Raw genomic sequence first — 18596 nt, 5'->3', positions numbered from 1 at the left:
GGAGCGGGGGCTGCGGGCGCCCTGCGCCCCTTGCTTGCACCCCGGCCCTGCGCCCCTGCCCTTCCCTCCCGCGCTGCCCGGGCCCCCCGGTGCACCCTGCGGCCCCCAGACCCTTCCCTTGCTGCACCCTGCACCCCAAACCCTTCCCTTATTGCACGCTGCAGCCCCCAGACCCTTCCCTTACTGCACCCTGCAGCCCAAACCCTTCCCTTATTGCACCCTGCAGCCCCCAAACCCTTCCCTTGCTGCACCCTGCACCCCAAACCCTTCCCTTATTGCACCCCGCAACCCCCAAAACCTTCCCTATTGCACCCTGCAGCCCCCCCAAACCCTTCCCCATTGCACCCCGCACCCCAAACCTTTCCCCATTGCGCCCTGCACAGCTCCCCAGACCCTTCCCCTATTGCACCCCGCAACCCCCCGCCCTAGTGCACCTCCCCTGCCAGGCAGCAAGCCCGTCGCTGCTCCCGCGCCTCTGAGTGCACCCTGCAGTCCCGCAGACCCTTCTCCTGCTGCACCCCGCCTCGCACCCCGCAGCCCGGCTCGCCCTTCCCCTGTTGCACCCTGCAGCCCAGCTCGCCCCCCTGCACCCCGCAGTCCCCCACGCCGTTCCCCCTATGCACCCCCTACTCCGACCAGCCCTTCCCCTATAGCGCCCTGCAGTCCAGCACGCCCTGGCCCCCGCAGCCGGCCGATTCCTGCCCTTGGCCCAGCCCTCCATGCACCCCGCAGCCCAGCGAGCCCTTCTCCTACCCCACCCCAGGCATCCCCCAGTCCAGCAGGCCCTTCTCCCCCAGCATCCCCCAGTCTAGCCGCCCCTTTCCCCCCAGCGTTCCCCAGTCCAGCAAACCCTTTCCCCCCTACCTCCTCCAATCTAGCAAACCCTTCACTTATTTCAGCTTCCCGTGTATCCTGCAATCGAGCCAGCCCTTCCTCTACCGCAGCCCTCCCCGCATCCCCGAATCCAGCGAGCTCTTCCCCTACAGCCCCCTCTACACCCTGCAGTCGAGCCAGCCCTTCCCCTACTGTGCCCCCCCATGCCTCCCCCAGTCCAGCAAGCCTTTCCACTACCGCAGCCCCCCCCGCCTCCCCAAGCCTAGCGACCCCTTCCCTTACTATTTCCCTTCCTACGCGCTGCAGTCCAGCCAGCCCTTCCCCTCCTTCGCCCCCCTGGGCGTCCCCCAGTCGAGCAGACCCTTTCCCTACTGCACCCCTCCCTGCATCGCCAAGGCCACCGAGCTCTTCCCTTGCTACGTCCCCCCCCAGCCCAGCAGATCCTTCCCCTCTTACACCCCCCTCCACGTCCCCCAGTCCAGCAAGCCCTTCCCCTCCAGCACCCCACAGCCGTTGGGTGACCCCTTCCTGCATTGCACCTCCCTGGGCACCTCGCAATTGCTGGACCCCATCCCTCACTGCCTCCTTCAGCCCAGCCAGCGCCGGGGCTCCCTCTCCCCCCGCCTGCACGTCTGGGGGGTGCCCTCCCCACCCCAAAACCCCGCTACCCCCTGAGTGGGTGCCTGAGGGCTCGGCTCCCCCCCTCCCCATCCAGCCTGCGGGGTCCCCGGTCCCATGGGGGAGGCTCCGGTGGCGGAGCTGGATGCCGTGCTGGGTGGCGGCAGCTGGGACGTGGGGGTGAGCTTTGAGGGTCCCCCCCCACCCGCCGGCCCCATCCGCCTGGGGAGGAACGCCTGCTACGTCGTCCTGGCCGTGCTCTTCAACGAGGAGGTGAGGCAGCCCCCACGGGACCCCCACCCCGGTGGCACCCGGTGCCCACCCGACCCCCCTCCGTCCCCGCAGGACAGGGTGCTGCTGGTGCAGGAGGCCAAGCCCGAGTGCCGTGGGAAGTGGTACCTGCCGGCCGGGAGGATGGAGCCTGGCGAGAGCATCGTGGCCGCCATGCGGAGGGAGGTGAAGGAGGAGACGGGGCTGGAGTGCGAACCCCTCACCTTGCTGGCGCTGGAGGAGAGGGGGCCAGCGTGGATCCGCTTTGCCTTCCTCGCGCGCCCCACTGGTGCGTGCCTGTGCCGTTGGGTGCTCTGAAGGGGTGTGGGAAGGATGCGGCTCAGCTGGCGCATCCCCTGCCAGCCCTGTGCCGGGGCATCCGTGTCCCCTGCCAGCCCCATGATGGGTATCGGCATCCCTTGCCAGCCCTGTGCCAGGTCACTGGTGTCCCCTGCCACCTTTGTGCCAGGGCATTGGCATCCCCTGCTAGCCCAATAACGGGCATCAGCATCCTCAGCTAGCCCCGTGCCAGGGCATCAGTGTCCCCTGCCAGCCCTGTGCCAGGGCATCACTGTCCCCTGCCAGCATCATCACGAGTACAAGCCCCATGCTGGGGTATCGGTGTCCCCTATCAGCCCTGTGATGGGGTATCGGTGTCCCCCACCAGCCCCATGACTGGGCAGTGGCACCCCCTGCCAGCCCAGTGCCAGGGTCCTGCTGTCCCCCACCACCCCCGTGCCAGGTCATCGCTGTCTCCCAGCACCCCTGTGTTGGGACATCGCTGTCTGCCCACAGGCGGGACCCTGAAGACCCTGGAGGAGGCTGACGCAGAGTCCCTGCAAGCAGCGTGGTGGGCCGGGGACCCCTCCGCGCTGCCGCTGCGAGCCCCGGACATCCTGCCCTTGCTGGACCTCGCCGCTCACTACCGCCGCAGCCCCCCGCACCCCCCCACGCTGCCGCAGGAGCTGCCCTGCGCCCTGCTCTGCTTGCGGCTCCTGGTGGCCTTTGCCAATGACGCCGAGGACCTTTGGGTGCTGCTGGGCACGGCCGGGACCCCCCACCTGCCCGTGGTGGCCTGCGGCACGTCCCCGGCTGAGCTCCGCAGGGGTCTCCGCCTGCCCGCGCTGCGGCTGCTGCGGGACTGCCTGCCACCGGACCCCTGCCCGGGACCCCTGGGGCTGCTGGGGCTGCAGCACCGGGCTGGGGGTCCTGGGGGGGCCGATGGTATTTGCTTCAACATGCTGCTGAGCATCCCACCCGGCAGCGCCAGGGCTGCTCCCCCCGAGCCCCGCAGCCCTGCTTTCCACTGGTGGCGAGTGGAGGAGGAGAGCCTGAGAGGCAGGATCCTGCAGCGGCTCCGTGCTGCGGCCACGGTGCCTGTCCGCAGCTAGTGCCTGGTAAGCCCCGGCAGCCCGGCTTTGGGCACAGGGGGTCCAGCTGGGACATGTGGCCGAGGGGTCCTGCTTGCAGTGCTGAAGGGGAGAGCCCCCGATGTGCTGCCCGTGGCTGGGGGGATGTTTTGGGGCAGGGCATGGGGAGGGCCGAGAGCCAGCCAGATCAGAAATAAACCCGGCTGCTGCTTCTTGCATCCACCTGGCTGCAGTTGAAGGGGGAGGGAATGGGGAGTCCGGTTTTGGGGGATGCTTGGGAAGGGGGACGGGCGCAGTATAGATGGCGGGGGCGCAGTATAGATGGCAGGGGCACAGCGCGTGGTGCCAAGCTCACGGCTTTATTGTAGCAGAGTCCCATCACCCAGGGGACAGGGTGCCTGGCTGTGCGGGTTCGGGGTGCACCGTCCCTGCCAGGCAGGAGCCACAACCACACACACACACACACACACACACGTATGCACACACGCACCCCGTGCCCCAGAGCCGGGGGAGATGATTGAGTTATTGCAGCCGAGGGGGTGGCATTGCCCCACGCCGGCAGAGGACAGCACCGTGCCTGCGCATCCCATTATTGCCAGAAAAAAATCCTGCTCGAGGTTGGTGGGGGCTTGGGGCAGCTCCGACATGGGGCAGGGGGAGCAGGAACCCACCACCCAGGAGGAAAGGCGGCATGGTTCACTTTGCACCCAAAGGGGCCGCATCCTGCACTGGGGACGTGGCATCACCTCCAGGTTGGCCAAGGCGGTGGTGAAGGACTCTGTGCCTCCTCTTCCTCCTCACCAGGTGCTGTGAGGCTGGTGTCCTTCCCGGGATGCCACCACCATGCCTGGCTACTGGGGACATGCCGGTCTGAGGCTACCGGCACATGGCTTGGGCCATTCCCGGTGGCCACCACAGCCCGGCCGAAGAGCGGGTGCTCGGCGGGGGGCCGGGGAGCCACAGCTCAGGGGGGCCCCTCCGGTGGTCCCTTGACCAGAGCGATGGCAGCCAGCTCCTTGCAGAACTCCTCCAGCACCACCACCCCCTTGAAGAGCATCACATGGTCCATCCTGCGAGGAGATGAGCAATGGGGGCTCTGTGGGGTACGCCCCCCTCAAAGGGCATGCATTGCCCCCATCCCGTGCCCCCCCAACACTTACTGCTCGCCGGGCACCAGCCCCATGAGCTGCCGGCGCACCAGGAGCAGCTTGGCCCTGAAATGGGGCACACGCTGGAGCCGCTGCATCAGGTCCCCGATCACCTGCACGGAGCGGGAAGAATCAGGCTCCGTTTCCAGGGGGGGTGTCCCTGTCCCCCCGGACCCCAGCAGGTGACATTACCCTGACGAGGACGGAGAAGAGCGAGCGGCAGCCGGGTGCCAGGTTGAGGTAGGGGTCCAGCAGGTACTCGTGGAGGTGGGGATGGGGGAAGGCGGCCAGGCGGGACAGCACCGAGGTCACCTGCAGGTTCAGGCTGTAGGGCTGGGACAGTGGGGGGGACACTCAGCGGGAGCTGGCGTGGCCAATCGTGTGTCCCCCCCTGCCCCTGGGACCCCCATAGTGGGGACAAGCGGAGAGCCCTTTGGGGGGAAAAGTCCCCCTGGCCATGCCAAGGCAAGGGGCAGAGGGCAGTAGGGAGCCGGGTACGTCCCCGGCATCTCGGCTGGCCACCCCGCTACCTGGTCCAGGATCCGAGTCATCCGGTCAAACAGCACCTTGAGGAAATGGCCCTCGTAAAATGTCACTTCGGGATGGCAGGTGTCGAGGGGCCGGGGGGCTAGTGGCCACCCCCACAGGGCTGCGCTGGCACGGCACGCCTGGACCTGGCGAGGGGGTGATGGTGGGTGAGAGCCGGAGTGGGGGCCAGCACCGCCAGGGATGGGGACCCCCCCCAGCCGCTCACCATGCCCAGGGCATCGTGCACGTAGGTGTCGTAGCCGCCTTCCTCCATGCACGAGGAGGTCTTCGCTTCCTCGGGGACCAGGCAGAGGAAGCTGGAAGAGAGGGGAGAGGGATGCGGAGGGGGGATGCAGCCCCCCCATGCTAGAGCAGCCCCTGCAAATCCCTACCTGCTCACCACCTCGCTCACTTGCCCCTTTGCCAATGGGGCTGATCCCAGCGGAGGCTTTTTCGCCATCCTGAAGCCAGCATCTGGGAATCCGTCGCTGAAATAGGGATCCTCCTCCAGGTCCCTGTGGGGCCAGCGCAGGGGCATTAGCTGGGTGGGTGTCAGGGGGCTGCCCCCCTCGCCCTGCCCTGGTCCCCCCAACTCACAGCCCGTCCTCATCGGGGTCCAGTTCAGGGGGTCCACGATCATCGGGCATGGGGGGGCCACGCTGCAGGTAGCCCCTCGCCTCCAGGTTCCTCAGCACCAGGCTGTGTGCCACGTGCTCGTGGGGTTTCTGCAGGAGCTCCTCGAAGAGCCGTAGGCTGGCCAGGCTGATCTGCGGCACGGCGAGCGGGGTGAGACCACCGGCACAGTCCCCCAGTATTGCCCGTGTTTGCCCCCGCCCCAGGATGGGGCTCACCTCGTCGGAGAGGTGGTTGCAGCGGTCAATGAGCTGGGTGCGCAGAGGGTGGGGGGCATCCCCCGGGGTCTCGGGGTGCCGGTCCGGCCCCAGTAAGAAGAGCACGAGGCGGTGGAGCAGGGGGGACGCGTGGATCTGTCGCACGGTGCCCGTCAGCATGGCCGTGGTGCTGAGGACGGCGAGCTCGGACCTGCCGGGGACAGGGTGGGATGCTGCAAGGGGTGTCCTGAGACAGTACCACAGCATCTCACAGCGGGGAAAAAGGAGGTGCAGGCAAGGGGAACCCCATGGTCCTGGCCCCGAGGGGGTCCTTGATAGAGAAACCCTCTCCCGGCTGCTGTCCTGTGCCTCAGACACTCACATCTGCAGGAGCTGTGGCTGCAGGATGCCCTGGAAAAACTTTTCCTCCACGGCCTCGGCGATGGCATCTGCCACGACCTGTGGGTGACGGCAGAGGCTGAGCCGCGGCACGGGCAGGGGGCTGCCGTGCTCTGCAGGGCCGGCCGGGCGCTCCTTACCGGGTGGGCACCCATCACCAGCTCATCGAGGTAGTCCAGCCAGCCGAAGAAGGCAGCCAGGCTCTCCTTCCCCGGGAAAACCCCATCGCCGGCAGCATCACCCTGCGACCTGCGTGGGGTAGAGGACGTGGGGCTGCGGCAAAGCCTTGGCGGTGCCTGGGGACCACCCTGCCCAGCGCCCACCTTACCTCCAGCTGGCCCTCTCCAGGGCGAGGACGTCGGCGGGGTCGGTGCAGGCGGGCACGGCGCTGTAGAGGTCACAGAGATGCTCCGTCAGCAGCTGGCACAGGACGCTGCTCCGCACCAGGCAGGCAGCAGCCGCCTCCTGGGCGAGCCCGACAAGCAAGAGCAGGTTTTCCCGAGCCTTCAGCGCGACCCTGCTCTTCTGCAAGGAGGAGGAGGAGGAGAGAGGCGGCGTCACACGACCGGCGGTGCCCGCCGTCCCCTCCTTGCCAGCCCTTTCCCCCTACCTTGCTCTTGCAGAGCCCCACCAAGGACGTGACGAGGTTGCTGTCCCTCCGTGGCGGGGAGGGCTCGGCTGGGGGGCAGCTGGCAGCGGCGGCGGTGCCCGGGGGATCCTCTGCACCCTCTTTCACGGGGCTGGTGGGCAGCTCCTGGGCTCTCCTCCCATTCAGGATGCTCTTGCCCTGGAGAGGAAGAGGAGCAGCAAAGCATTGTATCCACCACCTTCCTCCCACTCACCCCGAGGAGCTTTGCGGTGGGGATGGAGCTGCAAAGCACGTGAAAAAGCTCAGTTAAATGAGCCAAACCCCATAGATGACCCCATACGTGTCCCACCAGCACAGGGATGCCCAGGGGCTGCTCACCTCCAGAATATACACCAGCAGGGTGGGATCCTGCTTGATCTTTGTGCAGAGGACGGCTGCGAACTCCACCTCCTCCTTCTCCGTGCCGGAGCCCAGGCGGTCGCCGCTGAGCTGGAGCAGCTTCTGGCAGGGCAGGGAGAGGGATGCTGGGGTGCTGGCTGCTCTCCCACCCTGCCTGGGTGCAGCAGTGCTGCCCCATTACCGCGGGCATCGGTTCCCGGCAGCGTTTGGCAGGGATGCGGCCAGTCCCAGCAGGCGGCATCGCCGGTGGCACTGCCAGCCGGGGACCGACAAGCCCCCGGGCACCGGGCTCACCTGCACCGGCCTGTGCACGTTGAGGTAGTGCAGGAGTGGGTGCTGGACCTGCCCCAGCACCCGGCTGAAGAAGAGGAGGACCTGCTGCCTCATCCCGGGGGGGTACTGGGAAGGAGATGGGGAGAGGCATCAGCGAGAGCCCAGTTACCTGTTTGTGTACCTGATTACCCCGTAATTGCCCCAAATCGCCTGCCAGGTCACCCAGCAGTCAGCGTGGGTGGCTTGCAAGAACACTCTCAGCAGAGACCCCAGTTTTGCTCCCCCAAAATGATGCAAAGGGGCCCATGGACCCCCCAGGACCCCCCACCTGCCCTGGGCTCCTCTCCCTTTAGCAATTTGGGACTGAACTCAGTTCTCTGAATTGAGCTCTCTTGCAGAGAAAAAAAGTAGGGGATTTTTTCCCCCTTCCCACCGCTACAATGCTAGAGATGGGGAGTAAAAGCCCAGCACCCCAAAAACCCAGATCCTCATGGCCACGGAAGGGCCAGCACGCGTTTCTGAAGCCCACCCTGCACTAGCGTTTGCTTATGTTCGAATAAAAGGTTATTTATAGGGAGCCTCATTATTATTAGCAACAAAGGAACAGCAGAGCCGTTCTATTTGGGCAACATCTACTTTGAGAGGGTGCCGTCTAAAAACACCCTGTCCTGCGAACCCAAGCAGCAACGTGCCAGTTGTGCAAACAGGCTGCTGGTGTGAAAAACACCCTTCCCGTGCACGCAGGGACGTGATGGGGTGCAAGAGCCATCCGGAGGAGCAGCAGAAAGGATCCCAATGGGGATCTGACACCGAGCAATCCAGCCCCTCAAAAAAAGCAAAGCACCCCGACCAGCTTGCACTCCGCAAACTCCCATTGCGCAGCTAGAAGAGCTTCAAAATTAAAATTACTGAGCAGCACCATGTAAAGCAAGTGGAAAAGGCTGTGGTGCTGCAGCGCAGGGGGGCTCGGCACCCCCAAAGCGGCTTTCCCGGTGCCCGTACACCCACCTCCGCCTTGCCCAGCGTGCCGAGGGTCTCCAGGACCTTGTGCTGCAGCAGGTACTCGAGGCATGGCCCGGCTTCCCCCGCCGGGCGCTGCTTCTCCTCGTACACCAGGATGTCCAACATCTGCTTGAGGCGCCAGGGGATGTCCGTCTGTCTGGCGGGGATGCTCTCGTCTGCAGACACAGGATCCGGGGGGGGGCTGCGGCATGTCCCCCCAAGGCACCGGCAGCGTGCTGCCGGGCTCGGCAAGGGGAGCAATGCACGGTGGGGTGCCCAGGTGGAAATGTGGGGTGCTCGCCAGCAGCACCCCGAGCCGTGCTGGCCCAGAATCCCCCTCCACCACCGTTAGCGGGGACGACGCTAGATGGCAATGTGATGGTGGAGTCCCAGCAGCACTCGAGGCTGCTCCTTCCGCTCACGGCCTAGCAAGCCGCCGGCTGTCCCCACCGGTGCCAGAGCCGCGGTCGGAGCTGCCGGCTGTCCCGGGGGGCTGCCTGGCACTGCCAGGCTTGGAGACCCTCCGGCACAGCCCAGAAGGGGAAGGGTCAGCGGGAGCCAAGCGGGAAGGACCGAGATCCTGCTGGGAAAAGGGCTGAAGCATTCCAGGCCCTGCTTTTAGTGCTCCCGGAGAGCAGCACGCTCCCGGAGAGGGACGTGCCCCAGCCTGCAATCGCTCCCAGGAGAATCCGCACCCACCCAAACCCCCCGTGCTGACCCCACCGGTGTGCAGGGGCGTCGGGGCCGGGCAGGGCCAAGCGCTTGGCTGGATAAATCCTCCCGGGGTACGGGAATGGGTGTCCCATGCCAAAGCCCCGCATGCCAGGTCAGCTGCAGTGCACTGGGGTCGGCAGGGTGCCCTGGGGTCCCGATCCAGGGCACGGGCTCCTCTTCCAGGGCATGGAGACCCCCTCCCTAGGCACAGGGAATTTATTCCCAGGCCACACAACCCTATTTTAGGGCACAGGGACCCTCTCCCAGGACACGGGGACCCTCTTCCCACACCACGGGGGCCTTATTCCCACACCACAGGGCCCCCATCCTACAGGGACCCTCTCCCCGCACCCCACTCACCCGTGGCCTCCAGGTAGTAGCCAGTGATGCCCTTCCAGTGCTCGGTGAAGGCTTCCAGCAGGTCCACGCTGGGCTCCCGCTGCGCACACCGGGGTCACGGTCAGGGGTGAATGAACCCCCCCCGCCCCCCCCGCCGCTGCTCCCGGTCCCGATCCCGCCGTGCCCCCGTCCCCCCACCCCCTCCGCTCACCGTCTCCACCGCCTGCTGCAGCAGGGCTCCCAGCCGGCTCAGCATGGCTGCGACCCCCCGCCACCGACCCCGGCCCCGCCACCGACCCCGGCCCCGCTCCCGGCCCCGCTCCCGGTCGCGGCTCCGCTGCGCCCCGGCGCGGCCCCGCCGCGGTGGCTCCGCCCGGCACCGGGAGGGGAGGGCGGCCCGGCCGCGGTACCTCCCCCGGCGGCCCCGCTCCGGGGCTCCGGCTGGGTTTGGGGAGCAGGGGGCGGCGGGGGGGGAGACCGGGATGGGGAGGGATTGGGGGGCGGAGGGAGTGGGGGAGCGGGGAGGGACGGGGGCTGGAGAGGGTCGGGGGGGTTGGAGGAGTATTTGGGGCGGAGGGTTTGGAAAGGTCCCTTAGCCCTAAAACTGCTCCGGGGGGCAGCCCTGGGGTGGGCATGGACACCCCCCTCCCGTGCACCCCTCGCACCGGGATGGGGACAGCCCCCGTGCACCGGGATGGGGACAGCCCCCGTGCACCCCTCGCACCGGGATGGGGACAGCCCCCGTGCACCCCTCGCACCAGGATGGGGACAGCCCCCCATACACCACTAGCACTGGGATGGGGACAGCCCCCCATGCACCCCTCGCACTGGGAGGGGGACAGTCCCCATGCACCAGGATGGGGACAGCCCCCCATGCACCCCTCGCACTGGGAGGGGGACAGTCCCCATGCACCAGGATGGGGACAGCCCCCTGTACACCCCTTACACCGGGATGGGGACAGTCCCCATGCACCGGGATGGGGACAGCCCCCTGTACACCCCTTACACCGGGATGGGGACAGTCCCCATGCACCGGGATGGGGACAGCCCCCTGTACACCCCTTACACCGGGATGGGGACAGTCCCCATGCACCAGGATGGGGACAGCCCCGTGTACACCCCTTACACCGGGATGGGGACAGCCCCCCATGCACCGGGATGGGGACACCCCCCTGTGCACCCCTCGCACCAGGATGGGGACAGCCCCCCATACACCACTCGCACTGGCATGGGGACAGCCCCCCGTGCACCCCTCACGCTGGGAGGGGGACAGTCCCCATGCACCAGGATGGGGACAGCCCCCCATACACCACTCGCACTGGCATGGGGACAGCCCCCCGTGCACCCCTCACGCTGGGAGGGGGACAGTCCCCATGCACCAGGATGGGGACAGCCCCCCATGCACCCCTTGCACCGGGAGGGGGACAGCCCCCATGCACCAGGATGGGGACAGCCCCCTGTACACCCCTTACACCGGGATGGGGACAGCCCCCCGTGCACCGGGATGGGGACACCCCCCTGTGCACCCCTCGCACCAGGATGGGGACAGCCCCCCATACACCACTCGCACTGGGAGGGGGACAGCCCCCCATGCACCCCTCGCACTGGGATGGAGACAGCCCCCCGTGCACCCCTTACACCCGGATGGGGACAGCCCCCCTGCCCAGCTCACCTCTTCCCGTGGCACAACCCAGCAGAAGCCAAATTTTATAATTTTTTTTTTAATCCTTAAAAAAAAAAAAACATTTCTGCAATTGAAAACAAGCCATGACGAACACAGCTGCTGGAAAGCAGCCCAGGGCCCAGCCCGGGTCCCGCCGACTCCAGGGAAGGTGCAATTACGTGCCCCAAGCAGCCCCCACCACTCTGTGTGTGTCCCCCAGTTCCTCGGTCCGGGGTGCATCTGCACCCACCCCTACAAGCGGGTGTCCCCCGGGGGGCTGGGGTGGTGCCGGTGCGCCGTTTCGACCGGACCCGTGCCGGGGACAGAGTCGGTGGTTCATGAGGTTGCAACTGGGAAATCTGTGCCGCAAAACCAAGGTGCTGGGACGGGCGAGAAGACAGCGAGCCTGCGAGGGGCTCGCTGCCCTCCAGCCCTCGCGCCAGAGAAACTAGAAACCCACAGACAGAAAGTTTATATGTGTATATATATATATATATATATATATAAAAAATAGATGTGCATAGTTGTAGCGTTGATACTGATGGTTAAAAAACAGACACCAGGCTGGTCCCGCACGATCCACGTGCAGCCCTACGTTCTGCTGAGAGATGCCCGGTCCGGCAGGTACGTCTGCGGGGTGGGTGCTGCCCCGGGGCCGCTGCAGCGCTGGTCACATCGCAGACTTCATCTCCCACTCCTGGAGAGCGGCCGAGACGGGTGGTCAACCCCTCCACGTCCCAGCGCCACGCGTGGTACCCGGCTCACCTTAACTCTGCCCGCCCCACGCAGGTCCCGGCCGGTACCTTTCTCTTCTGCAGCACTTTTCCCTTCTCGACGATGACCGGGGAGGGAGATGGCTTCAGGGCGCTCTTCGCCGACGTGGTGCGCTTCAACAGCGGCGTGAGGAATGAGCCCTGTTGGAAAAACGGAGCAGAGACAGGGTGATGCCTGCCTTCCCGAACCCTTCCCATTCCCTGCAGTCTGTGCCCTCCCCAGTGCCCGTCCCCGGTGCCCCCCTACCTCGGAGCCAGCCGAGCTGGCCGTGGCGGCGATGTGGCCCTTCAGTGACTTGCCGATGGCCAGCAAGTTCATCTCGGAGCCGGCTTTCAGCCTGCCCTTCATGCGGCAGGCCCTCTCCAGCTGCCCCACCTTCTCCTCCAGCTTGGGGAAGGCTCTCTTCCCTGCAAGGACAGCAGGGGCACTGCCAAGCCCGGGCACCCCCCAACCCCGCCAGCTGCTTGGGCAAGGGCCAGGCACCCCCCGGCACAGGGGCAGAGCCCCTCTGCGGTCCTACCGATGAGGACATCCAGCCCGTCCCGAGCCCCTTTCCTCTCAGGCAGCGTCAGGGTGCGCTGGGACCAGGAGAGATCCCTGCTCCGGAGCTTGGGGCTCACCTTCGCCCGCTGTGGGCTGGCAGCCCTGCCCCGGAGAGCTGCTGCTGATGCTGAAGAGGAAGGGCAGAGGAAGGATGCTCGGGAAGAAGGGCAGAGGGATCATGGCACAACACCGTGCTCGTGGGCACTGCAGCCTCCATCCCAGCATGGGGGGACCCTGCTGCTCCCCTGGGTGGAGCATCCAGCCCCTGCTCACCTGCCTGCGAGGGCAGGGTGCTGCCCGGGGCGTTGCTGCAGGCACCACTGGGCAGCGCAGACACCGGTCTCTTGCGCTGCCCTTGCACTGCTCGGTCCAAGCTCTGCTGCTGCAGAAGGAAGCCCGGGAGAAGCCCGTGGGCAAGCGGACGGTGGGAGCCCATCCTGCTCGCCCTGGGGCTCGCATGGGGGGCCAAGGTGCATCAGTGGAGGTTACCAGCTGCTGCAGCCGCTCCATGTTGGAGTAGAGGTGCTTGGGGGCCTCGGCTGTCGGGAGCTGCCCGAAGGGGTCGTCCATGTAGGCGTTGGGGGTCGGGACACGGCGCAGCAGCAGCCCGCTGCAAGCAGGAGGGGGGGTCCCATTACTGCCCACAACAGAGCTGGAGGGCTGGGGCCGGCCGTGCCCCGGCCAGTGTCTCCTTACCCTGCAGCGGGGCAGCTGCTGGCATCGCCCAGCCTGGGGGTCTCGGTGCGGGGGCTGTCGCTGGCCGGCTCCCCTCCTCCCCTGGCCTGCAGGGTCTTCAGCCAGGCTTCCCTCTCCTCATCCGAACGGGTCTGGTGTGGGGCAGAGGGTCCGGGCTCAGCGGGTCCCCCTCATCGAGGGATGCGTGGGGCTCGGGGGTGCTGCGGCGGTTTCTCACCTGCAGCAGGGCAAGCTCCCGGCCCCGCTGGGCGATGCGGATGCGGAGGCGCTGCGGGGAGCCGGCGGCCGCCCCCGGGGAGACCTCGCAGCCCTCCAGCCGCAGGGCGCAGACGGGGTGCTGGGCACCGCCGGGCTCGGGGAACATGCGGAGGGCTCCCTGCCGCACCGCGCACCACAGCCGCTGCCACCGCCCGCGCAGCCGCACCGCCAGGAAACCTGTGGGTGCATCCCCCGTCAGCAGTGGCACGGGGTGCAGGGACACCCCCTTGCCTGGTCCCCATGCGCCGCACCTCCTTTAGCATCCTCTCCAGGCCGGGGGCTGCGGGCAGGGCTCTGCCTGGAGGAATCCTCCTTCTCCTCCTCCTTGCCGAGCTGGGACCCGACAGCCTGAGAATGGAGATCCAGAGAGCCCCATCCCCTGCAGGTTTTAAGCCCCCTGCACCCTGACCCCCACCCCACGGCAATGCAACCCTCCCCAGCATCACCCAAGGGGGACAGCGGGACAGGGAATTGGGGTGTACTCTTGACACCCCCAGCAGCCCCTTTCCCGTGCCTGGGTTTCCCGGGGGAGCACACGCGTCTCACCCTGCCCAGCCTCGAGGAGGGCGACGCTGGGACGCTGATGGCTGCCAGCCCACTCGGAGCATCGCTGCTGACCTCTTCGATCACCTACCGAGGAACAGGGGGAATGCTGCAGCCCCAGGCTCCCACTCCCCCATCTAACGGGGCTCCAGGCACCCCCGGAACGGGAGAGGAGCTGGGGACAGATGGGGTCATCCCCAGCCACCTCGGGAGCACCCCAGCAGGGCTGTACCCCCGTTTCTCCCTGCCCACCCCTCCCTCCTGCCCACGCAGAGCTCTGCCAGGCTGCAACACCTCCAAACCTTCCTCCAGTCCTCAGCTTGCTGCCGGCTCTGGAAACCGATGACCAGCACCTCACCCGCCGTCCCCATCACCTTCAGGGCGTGCGGCATCTTCTTGCCACGCTTGGCTTTGTAGGCGACGCGGCAGCCCCGCAGGTCCAGCTCCAGCACCGGCTGCGGGTCGGCGGCACACCTGAAGCACTGCGGAGGCACGGCGGGGTCGGCAGAGCTCGGGGACCCGCTCCCACCCTCCATCCATCCTCCTCCAGCCGCTCACCAGCAGCACATGCTCCCGGACGATGAAGAGCTGCTTTGCCCACTGCCCCAGCCAGCGTTTTCTCCAGAGGAAGCCACAGAGCTGCGCCTCGGGGCGGCCGGCGAGCTCGGCATCGGGGCCGGGGGCCGGGGGCCGCCGCAGGTAGTGGGCGCGGTCCGTCACGCCGTCCTCATCCTCCCCGTACGACTCGTAGTGGCTGCTGTCAGTGTCGGCACCGCCTGAGAGCCGGGACGGCATCAGGGTGCTGGGTGCATGCGGGTGCCGGGGAGGGGGTGCGGTGGGGTGCTCACCGGAGCCAGCGTCTCTGCCAGGGCCAAGGGGTTCGGCATCTTCATAGGAGTCGTCGGCTGGTGGGGATGGCGAGATGCCCGGCACCTTGCTCTGGGGAGAGAAGGGGTGCTCCGAAGGTGCTGCCCCCGGGGTGAACCTCACAGGGTCCCCGAGGGACTGCTGGGGGGCTCTGCCCGGAGCTGGCAGGCAGCACGGGAACCTTCCCAGCCTGGCCAGACCCCCGTGCGAGCAAGGTTGCAGTGCGACGGCCACCGCGTGCCCCTCTCCCATTCCGTCCCAGCACCATGCTGCTGCCCAAGCCCCCCTGCACACCCACAGCCCCCCACCCCTCCGCTGCCCACCCTTACCCCTCCATGCAGGCTCAGGGTGCTGGCTGGGTGGCACTCGCAGGTTCTCCCTCCTGTTCCATCCACCGTCCTGGTTCCTGGGGGGAAAAGCAGGACTGGCAGCGGCGTGCCGGGTCGGCGAGGAGCCGGGCATCCCCGGCCATGCACGATGAGCCGCCGGCGGAGATGGGGTGTGGGTCAGAGCGTGCGACTCACCCGGGCTGGCCCGGCCCTGCGGGGTCCCCGGGGAAGGCGAGAGGCAGCGCATGATCATGTACTCTGCATCCTCTGCTGCGGAGGGAGAGCCCAGTCACAGCCCCGCTCCCGGCCCCTTCCCTGCCACCCCGGCCCCCCGCCCGCAGACCCGCGCTCACACGAGGGGCTCTGCAGCCGGGAGAGGAGATCTGCCACTGACTTCTTCTTGGCCCGAGCTGCGGCGCTGAGGCTTTCCCGGTCCAGGATGAGCAAGAAGGACCGCAGGTCTGACAGTAGCTTGTCCAGGTCTGCAGGGGACAGGGATGTGCCATCACACCCTGCCAGAGGAGGGTGCGGGCAGGGATGCCCGTCCCCTGCCCGCCGCACTGGGCAGGGCTGGCAGGGGCTCTCCGACGCCGAGCAAACAGATGTGGGGGTTACGTGCCCCGTGCCGCCGGCCGTGCCCCCGCTCCTGACACCTGCCCCGGCTCCGCACAATCCTGCTATTGACGGGCCCGGGGTGCCGGGGGAGGATGAGGAGGGGGGACGGGGACCCGCGCCGCTGAAGGCTCCTCTGTGTGCACTCACAGAGCGGGTTTGTTCCCGGTTGGGCGAGGGGAGCCATGGCGGGGGCCACGCCAGGCGGCCCAACGTGCTGCTCCTCCATGCGGAGGAGGAGGAGGAGGAGGCATGGTGCATGGGAGCAGCTGATGAAGGCTGCTCTGGGCAGGCCAAAAATGCTGAGCATTCACCCGCTGCCCGCTCCGAGGGCAGGGAGCGGGGTCAGGGCTCAGCGCCAGCCGGGGACCCCGACCCTGCCGTGCCAGGAAGGAGGGATGGAGGGGGACAGGGAGCTGCTTTGTGCCTCCTCGCCCCGGCCAGGGAAGAGAGGAGTCCTGTGCGCAGTGGGACGGGACAGCACTGCCTCTGCCCCACGGCCACCCTGAGGTGGGGGAGACCCGGAGGGCTACGGGCACGGGGACAGGGTCCCTCCGGCCCCGAACGGCAGCGGCCCCATCAGCTCTGGGCCCGTGCAGGCGTTTCCTGTGCTGGAGGAGCTCACGGCAGAGCAGGACCACGCACCCCCCCAGCCTGGCCAGAGCCCCCGTGCCCTGGGCATCTCCGGCTGCCACCGCAGGAGCGGGCAGATGCCCCCCGGGGCCTCTGGGTCGCTGCCCATCTCCCCCCGGCTCCTTCCTACTGCGCATCTGGAAATGGTTTGCATCGCTCTGCTCCGGCCGCTCCGGGCTCCGCTCCTTGCTCCCAGCTGGGATAAAATGTTGCAGACCCGTTGTCAAAACCCACTGGCACAGGGCCTGGCCGTGCCGGCTTCCCCCACGCCGCCCCGCTCCACTCCCAGCCTCCCTCCTCGCCATCTCCCTGCCGTTTCCCAACTGGAAGAGGCACAGCGCTGGGACAACCCCAGCGAAGCCACACTGGCTGGGATGCTGTCCCAGTGACTCCCTGCAACGTCCCAGGCGACCCCAGCATCCCCATGCCCTGCCACATCCCTGCATCCCGCATCGCTCCGGGCTGGCGGGGATGCAACGCACCCCCAAAGACAGCAGCAGCCCTCAGGGGAGGCGAGGGCGAGCAGGGGGAAGGAGCCCACCGGTCCCACGTATGTTACAGGGGACATGGGAGAAGCCCCTGCGGAGGTGCTGGCACGGCGGGGAGCACCGTCCCCCTCCCCGGTGTCCCCGGCTGGGGAGAACACACCCCTGCCCGGGGGGAGAGGAAACATCTGGCAGGGTAGCGAGGCTGAGCAATGCCGGAGCTGGGCCCAAACATCTGGATTTCCCTGGAAACTGGGGAAGGCAAGGGGGGGGACCAGCTCCCTGGGGGACCGGCAGAGGGGCTGGGGCAGGGGCTGGCCGAAGGGACCTGCAGGCAGAGCGTGAGCATAGAGGGGCTGGAGACTGTCCCCCCATGCCCGGTGTGCCTGGCTCTTCCTCTCCCTCCCTTTCTCCTCTCCTCCGCCCAGGCCAAATTCCTCGGCAATGACATCTCCGTGTCCACTCACCCCCTCAGCCCTCCCTGCATCCTCCCCCTGCGCTCCCCTGGGCCGGCTCCGATGCCCTCGGTTGGGGCAGGGGAGCCGTGCCCAGCGGTGCCCGGCCGTGCCCGCAGCTCGGTGCGGGTCAGGCAGGGGCTGCCCTCACCCATGAGGCCACGCCAGCTGCCTGCTGCCGGGGCCAAGGGAAGGCAGCCCAGATGAAAAACAGCTGCCTCGGTCTCCAGGGCGGGAGGAAAACGCCCCCCAAACACACAGCCGTCTCCTAGCAAAGCGCCCTGCTCCTGCGGGACGTGGCCCAGCCCGATGGCATCCTCATCCGAGGAAGAGGAGGAGGAAGGAGAGGGCTGCCCAAGGGATGCCATGGGAGCGCACGATCCCTGGGTGATGCCAACACCCGGGGGATTTGGGGCTGGCACCTCTGCCCCATGGCCACGTGCATTTTGATCCGTGCAACGACAGGCAAGAGGTGCCCGGGCTCAGCCCTGCTCTGCCGCGGGGTGCAGGGGGGAGCAGCGGCTCGGGGGCACCCCGGGGCCCCGCTCCAGCGCTCGGGGCGGCTCTCGCCCAGCGCGGGATGACTCAGAGGAGGAGGCTGGAGGCCGCCCCGAGCCCGGAGCTGCTCCTGGCCGCAGCGTGACCCGTCGCTGCAGGGAGGCTCCGGGCCACGGCTTGGGGGCGGAGGCGCTCCCCCCATGGCCGCTGCGCCCCCCAAATTGCCCCAGGGAGGGTGCTGGCAGAAGCCCTGGCATCCCACACCCTGCCACGGCACCGTGCACCGGCAGCCCGCTGTGTCCAGGGGCACCCAGGCACCCCCTCCCTGCTCTGACACCCCGAGCCCTGACACCCACACCTCGTCCCTCGCACCCCTTCCCTCCCCAGCACCCATCCCACCGCCCTAGACCCCCGCTCGGGCCCAGAGCTGATGGGGCTCTAGACCCCCGCTCTCCCCCTTTTACACCCTCTCCTCCTTCCCGTGCGCCCCCTTTCCCTTCCACACCCCCTTCGCACGCTCGCACACCCGTGGGCTCCCCCCCACGCCCTCCTCCACCCCACGCACACCCCCTGCCCTCTCCTGCACCCCTTTGCAGGCTCGCACCCCCCCTCCCGCAGCCCTGCACCCCTTTGCACCCCCCCGTACCTCTCTGCCGGGCCATGGTGCGGGCGAGCTCACATCGCGGCGGGACCGGGACCGGGACCGGGACCGGGACCGGGACCGGGGCAAGCACTGGCCCGGCTCGGCTCGGCTCGGCCCGGCTGGGCTCGCACACGCCCTGCGGGCCCCCAGCACAGCACAGCCCGGCCGGGGCGGGGGGGAAGGCGGGGAAGGGCTCCTCATCTTCCTCGGAGCACCACCGCCATCTGCAGGGACCTGGGGCCGGGGGAAAGCAAAGCAGCGGAGCCGGGCTGGATAAAGCCATT

The 18596-nt window shown here is 67.9% G+C and overlaps 3 protein-coding genes across 13 annotated transcripts; 1 reads left to right on the top strand and 2 right to left on the bottom strand.

The window, feature by feature from the left end:
• Positions 1 to 1569: 1569 nt before the first annotated feature.
• Positions 1570 to 3979, top strand: LOC309601820 (8-oxo-dGDP phosphatase NUDT18-like; the record flags this gene model as incomplete). 2 transcript variants are annotated; one of them, XM_082334979.1, is made up of 4 exons in its annotated part: positions 1570 to 1725; positions 1798 to 2011; positions 2518 to 3119; positions 3897 to 3979. In XM_082334979.1, the coding sequence occupies 3 exons, from the start codon at positions 1570 to 1572 to the stop codon at positions 3111 to 3113; spliced, it is 966 nt and encodes a 321-aa protein (XP_082191105.1). In that variant the 3' UTR covers positions 3114 to 3119; positions 3897 to 3979. The 2 variants fall into 2 exon arrangements, with proteins under 2 accessions (XP_082191105.1, XP_082191104.1); XM_082334978.1 differs by lacking the exon at positions 3897 to 3979 and having other exon boundaries at positions 2518 to 3272.
• LOC309601819 (FHF complex subunit HOOK-interacting protein 2B-like) lies at positions 3473 to 9609 on the bottom strand. Of its 4 annotated transcripts, none has more exons than XM_082334974.1 (17): positions 9525 to 9609; positions 9335 to 9413; positions 8267 to 8436; positions 7280 to 7384; positions 6965 to 7087; positions 6608 to 6784; positions 6326 to 6522; positions 6138 to 6270; positions 5981 to 6057; positions 5620 to 5809; positions 5366 to 5535; positions 5161 to 5283; positions 4995 to 5085; positions 4771 to 4914; positions 4433 to 4565; positions 4253 to 4353; positions 3473 to 4162 (listed from the first exon to the last, which is right to left on the bottom strand). In XM_082334974.1, exons 1-17 carry the CDS (start codon positions 9567 to 9569, stop codon positions 3944 to 3946), a joined length of 2277 nt encoding a protein of 758 aa, XP_082191100.1. In that variant the 5' UTR covers positions 9570 to 9609; the 3' UTR covers positions 3473 to 3943. The 4 variants fall into 4 exon arrangements, with proteins under 4 accessions (XP_082191100.1, XP_082191101.1, XP_082191102.1 ...); XM_082334975.1 differs by having other exon boundaries at positions 6138 to 6246; XM_082334976.1 differs by having other exon boundaries at positions 3937 to 4162; positions 4433 to 4573.
• A 1534-nt stretch (positions 9610 to 11143) lies between these two features.
• On the bottom strand, positions 11144 to 18596 carry LOC309601876 (actin filament-associated protein 1-like 2; the record flags this gene model as incomplete). Of its 7 annotated transcripts, XM_082335115.1 has the most annotated exons (15): positions 15340 to 16066; positions 15182 to 15256; positions 14987 to 15063; positions 14349 to 14729; positions 14093 to 14272; positions 13794 to 13877; positions 13499 to 13595; positions 13207 to 13424; positions 12990 to 13120; positions 12783 to 12903; positions 12567 to 12675; positions 12271 to 12420; positions 11997 to 12157; positions 11780 to 11890; positions 11144 to 11673 (listed from the first exon to the last, which is right to left on the bottom strand). In XM_082335115.1, the coding sequence occupies exons 1-15, from the start codon at positions 15857 to 15859 to the stop codon at positions 11647 to 11649; spliced, it is 2442 nt and encodes an 813-aa protein (XP_082191241.1). In that variant the 5' UTR covers positions 15860 to 16066. The 7 variants fall into 7 exon arrangements, with proteins under 7 accessions (XP_082191241.1, XP_082191236.1, XP_082191238.1 ...); XM_082335110.1 differs by having other exon boundaries at positions 13499 to 13877; XM_082335112.1 differs by lacking the exon at positions 11144 to 11673 and adding an exon at positions 18316 to 18596 and having other exon boundaries at positions 11738 to 11890; positions 13499 to 13877; positions 15340 to 15468.

Source organism: Platalea leucorodia (assembly GCF_965183815.1).
Source record: "Platalea leucorodia genome assembly, chromosome: W".
Lineage (NCBI taxonomy): Eukaryota > Metazoa > Chordata > Aves > Pelecaniformes > Threskiornithidae > Platalea > Platalea leucorodia.
The sequence above is the reverse complement of the archived record's forward strand: the minus strand, read 5'-3'. Positions and strand labels throughout refer to the sequence as shown.

Coding starts and splice junctions, on each gene's coding strand:
- LOC309601819 (XM_082334974.1), bottom strand. CDS start 9,569: ATGCTGAGCCGGCTGGGAGCCCTGCTGCAGCAGGCGGTGGAGACG. Junction 6,785..6,964: donor TGCTGGTGTATATTCTGGAG/GTGAGCAGCCCC, acceptor CTTCCTCTCCAG/GGCAAGAGCATCCTGAATGG. Junction 4,915..4,994: donor TGCACGATGCCCTGGGCATG/GTGAGCGGCTGG, acceptor CCCCCTCGCCAG/GTCCAGGCGTGCCGTGCCAG.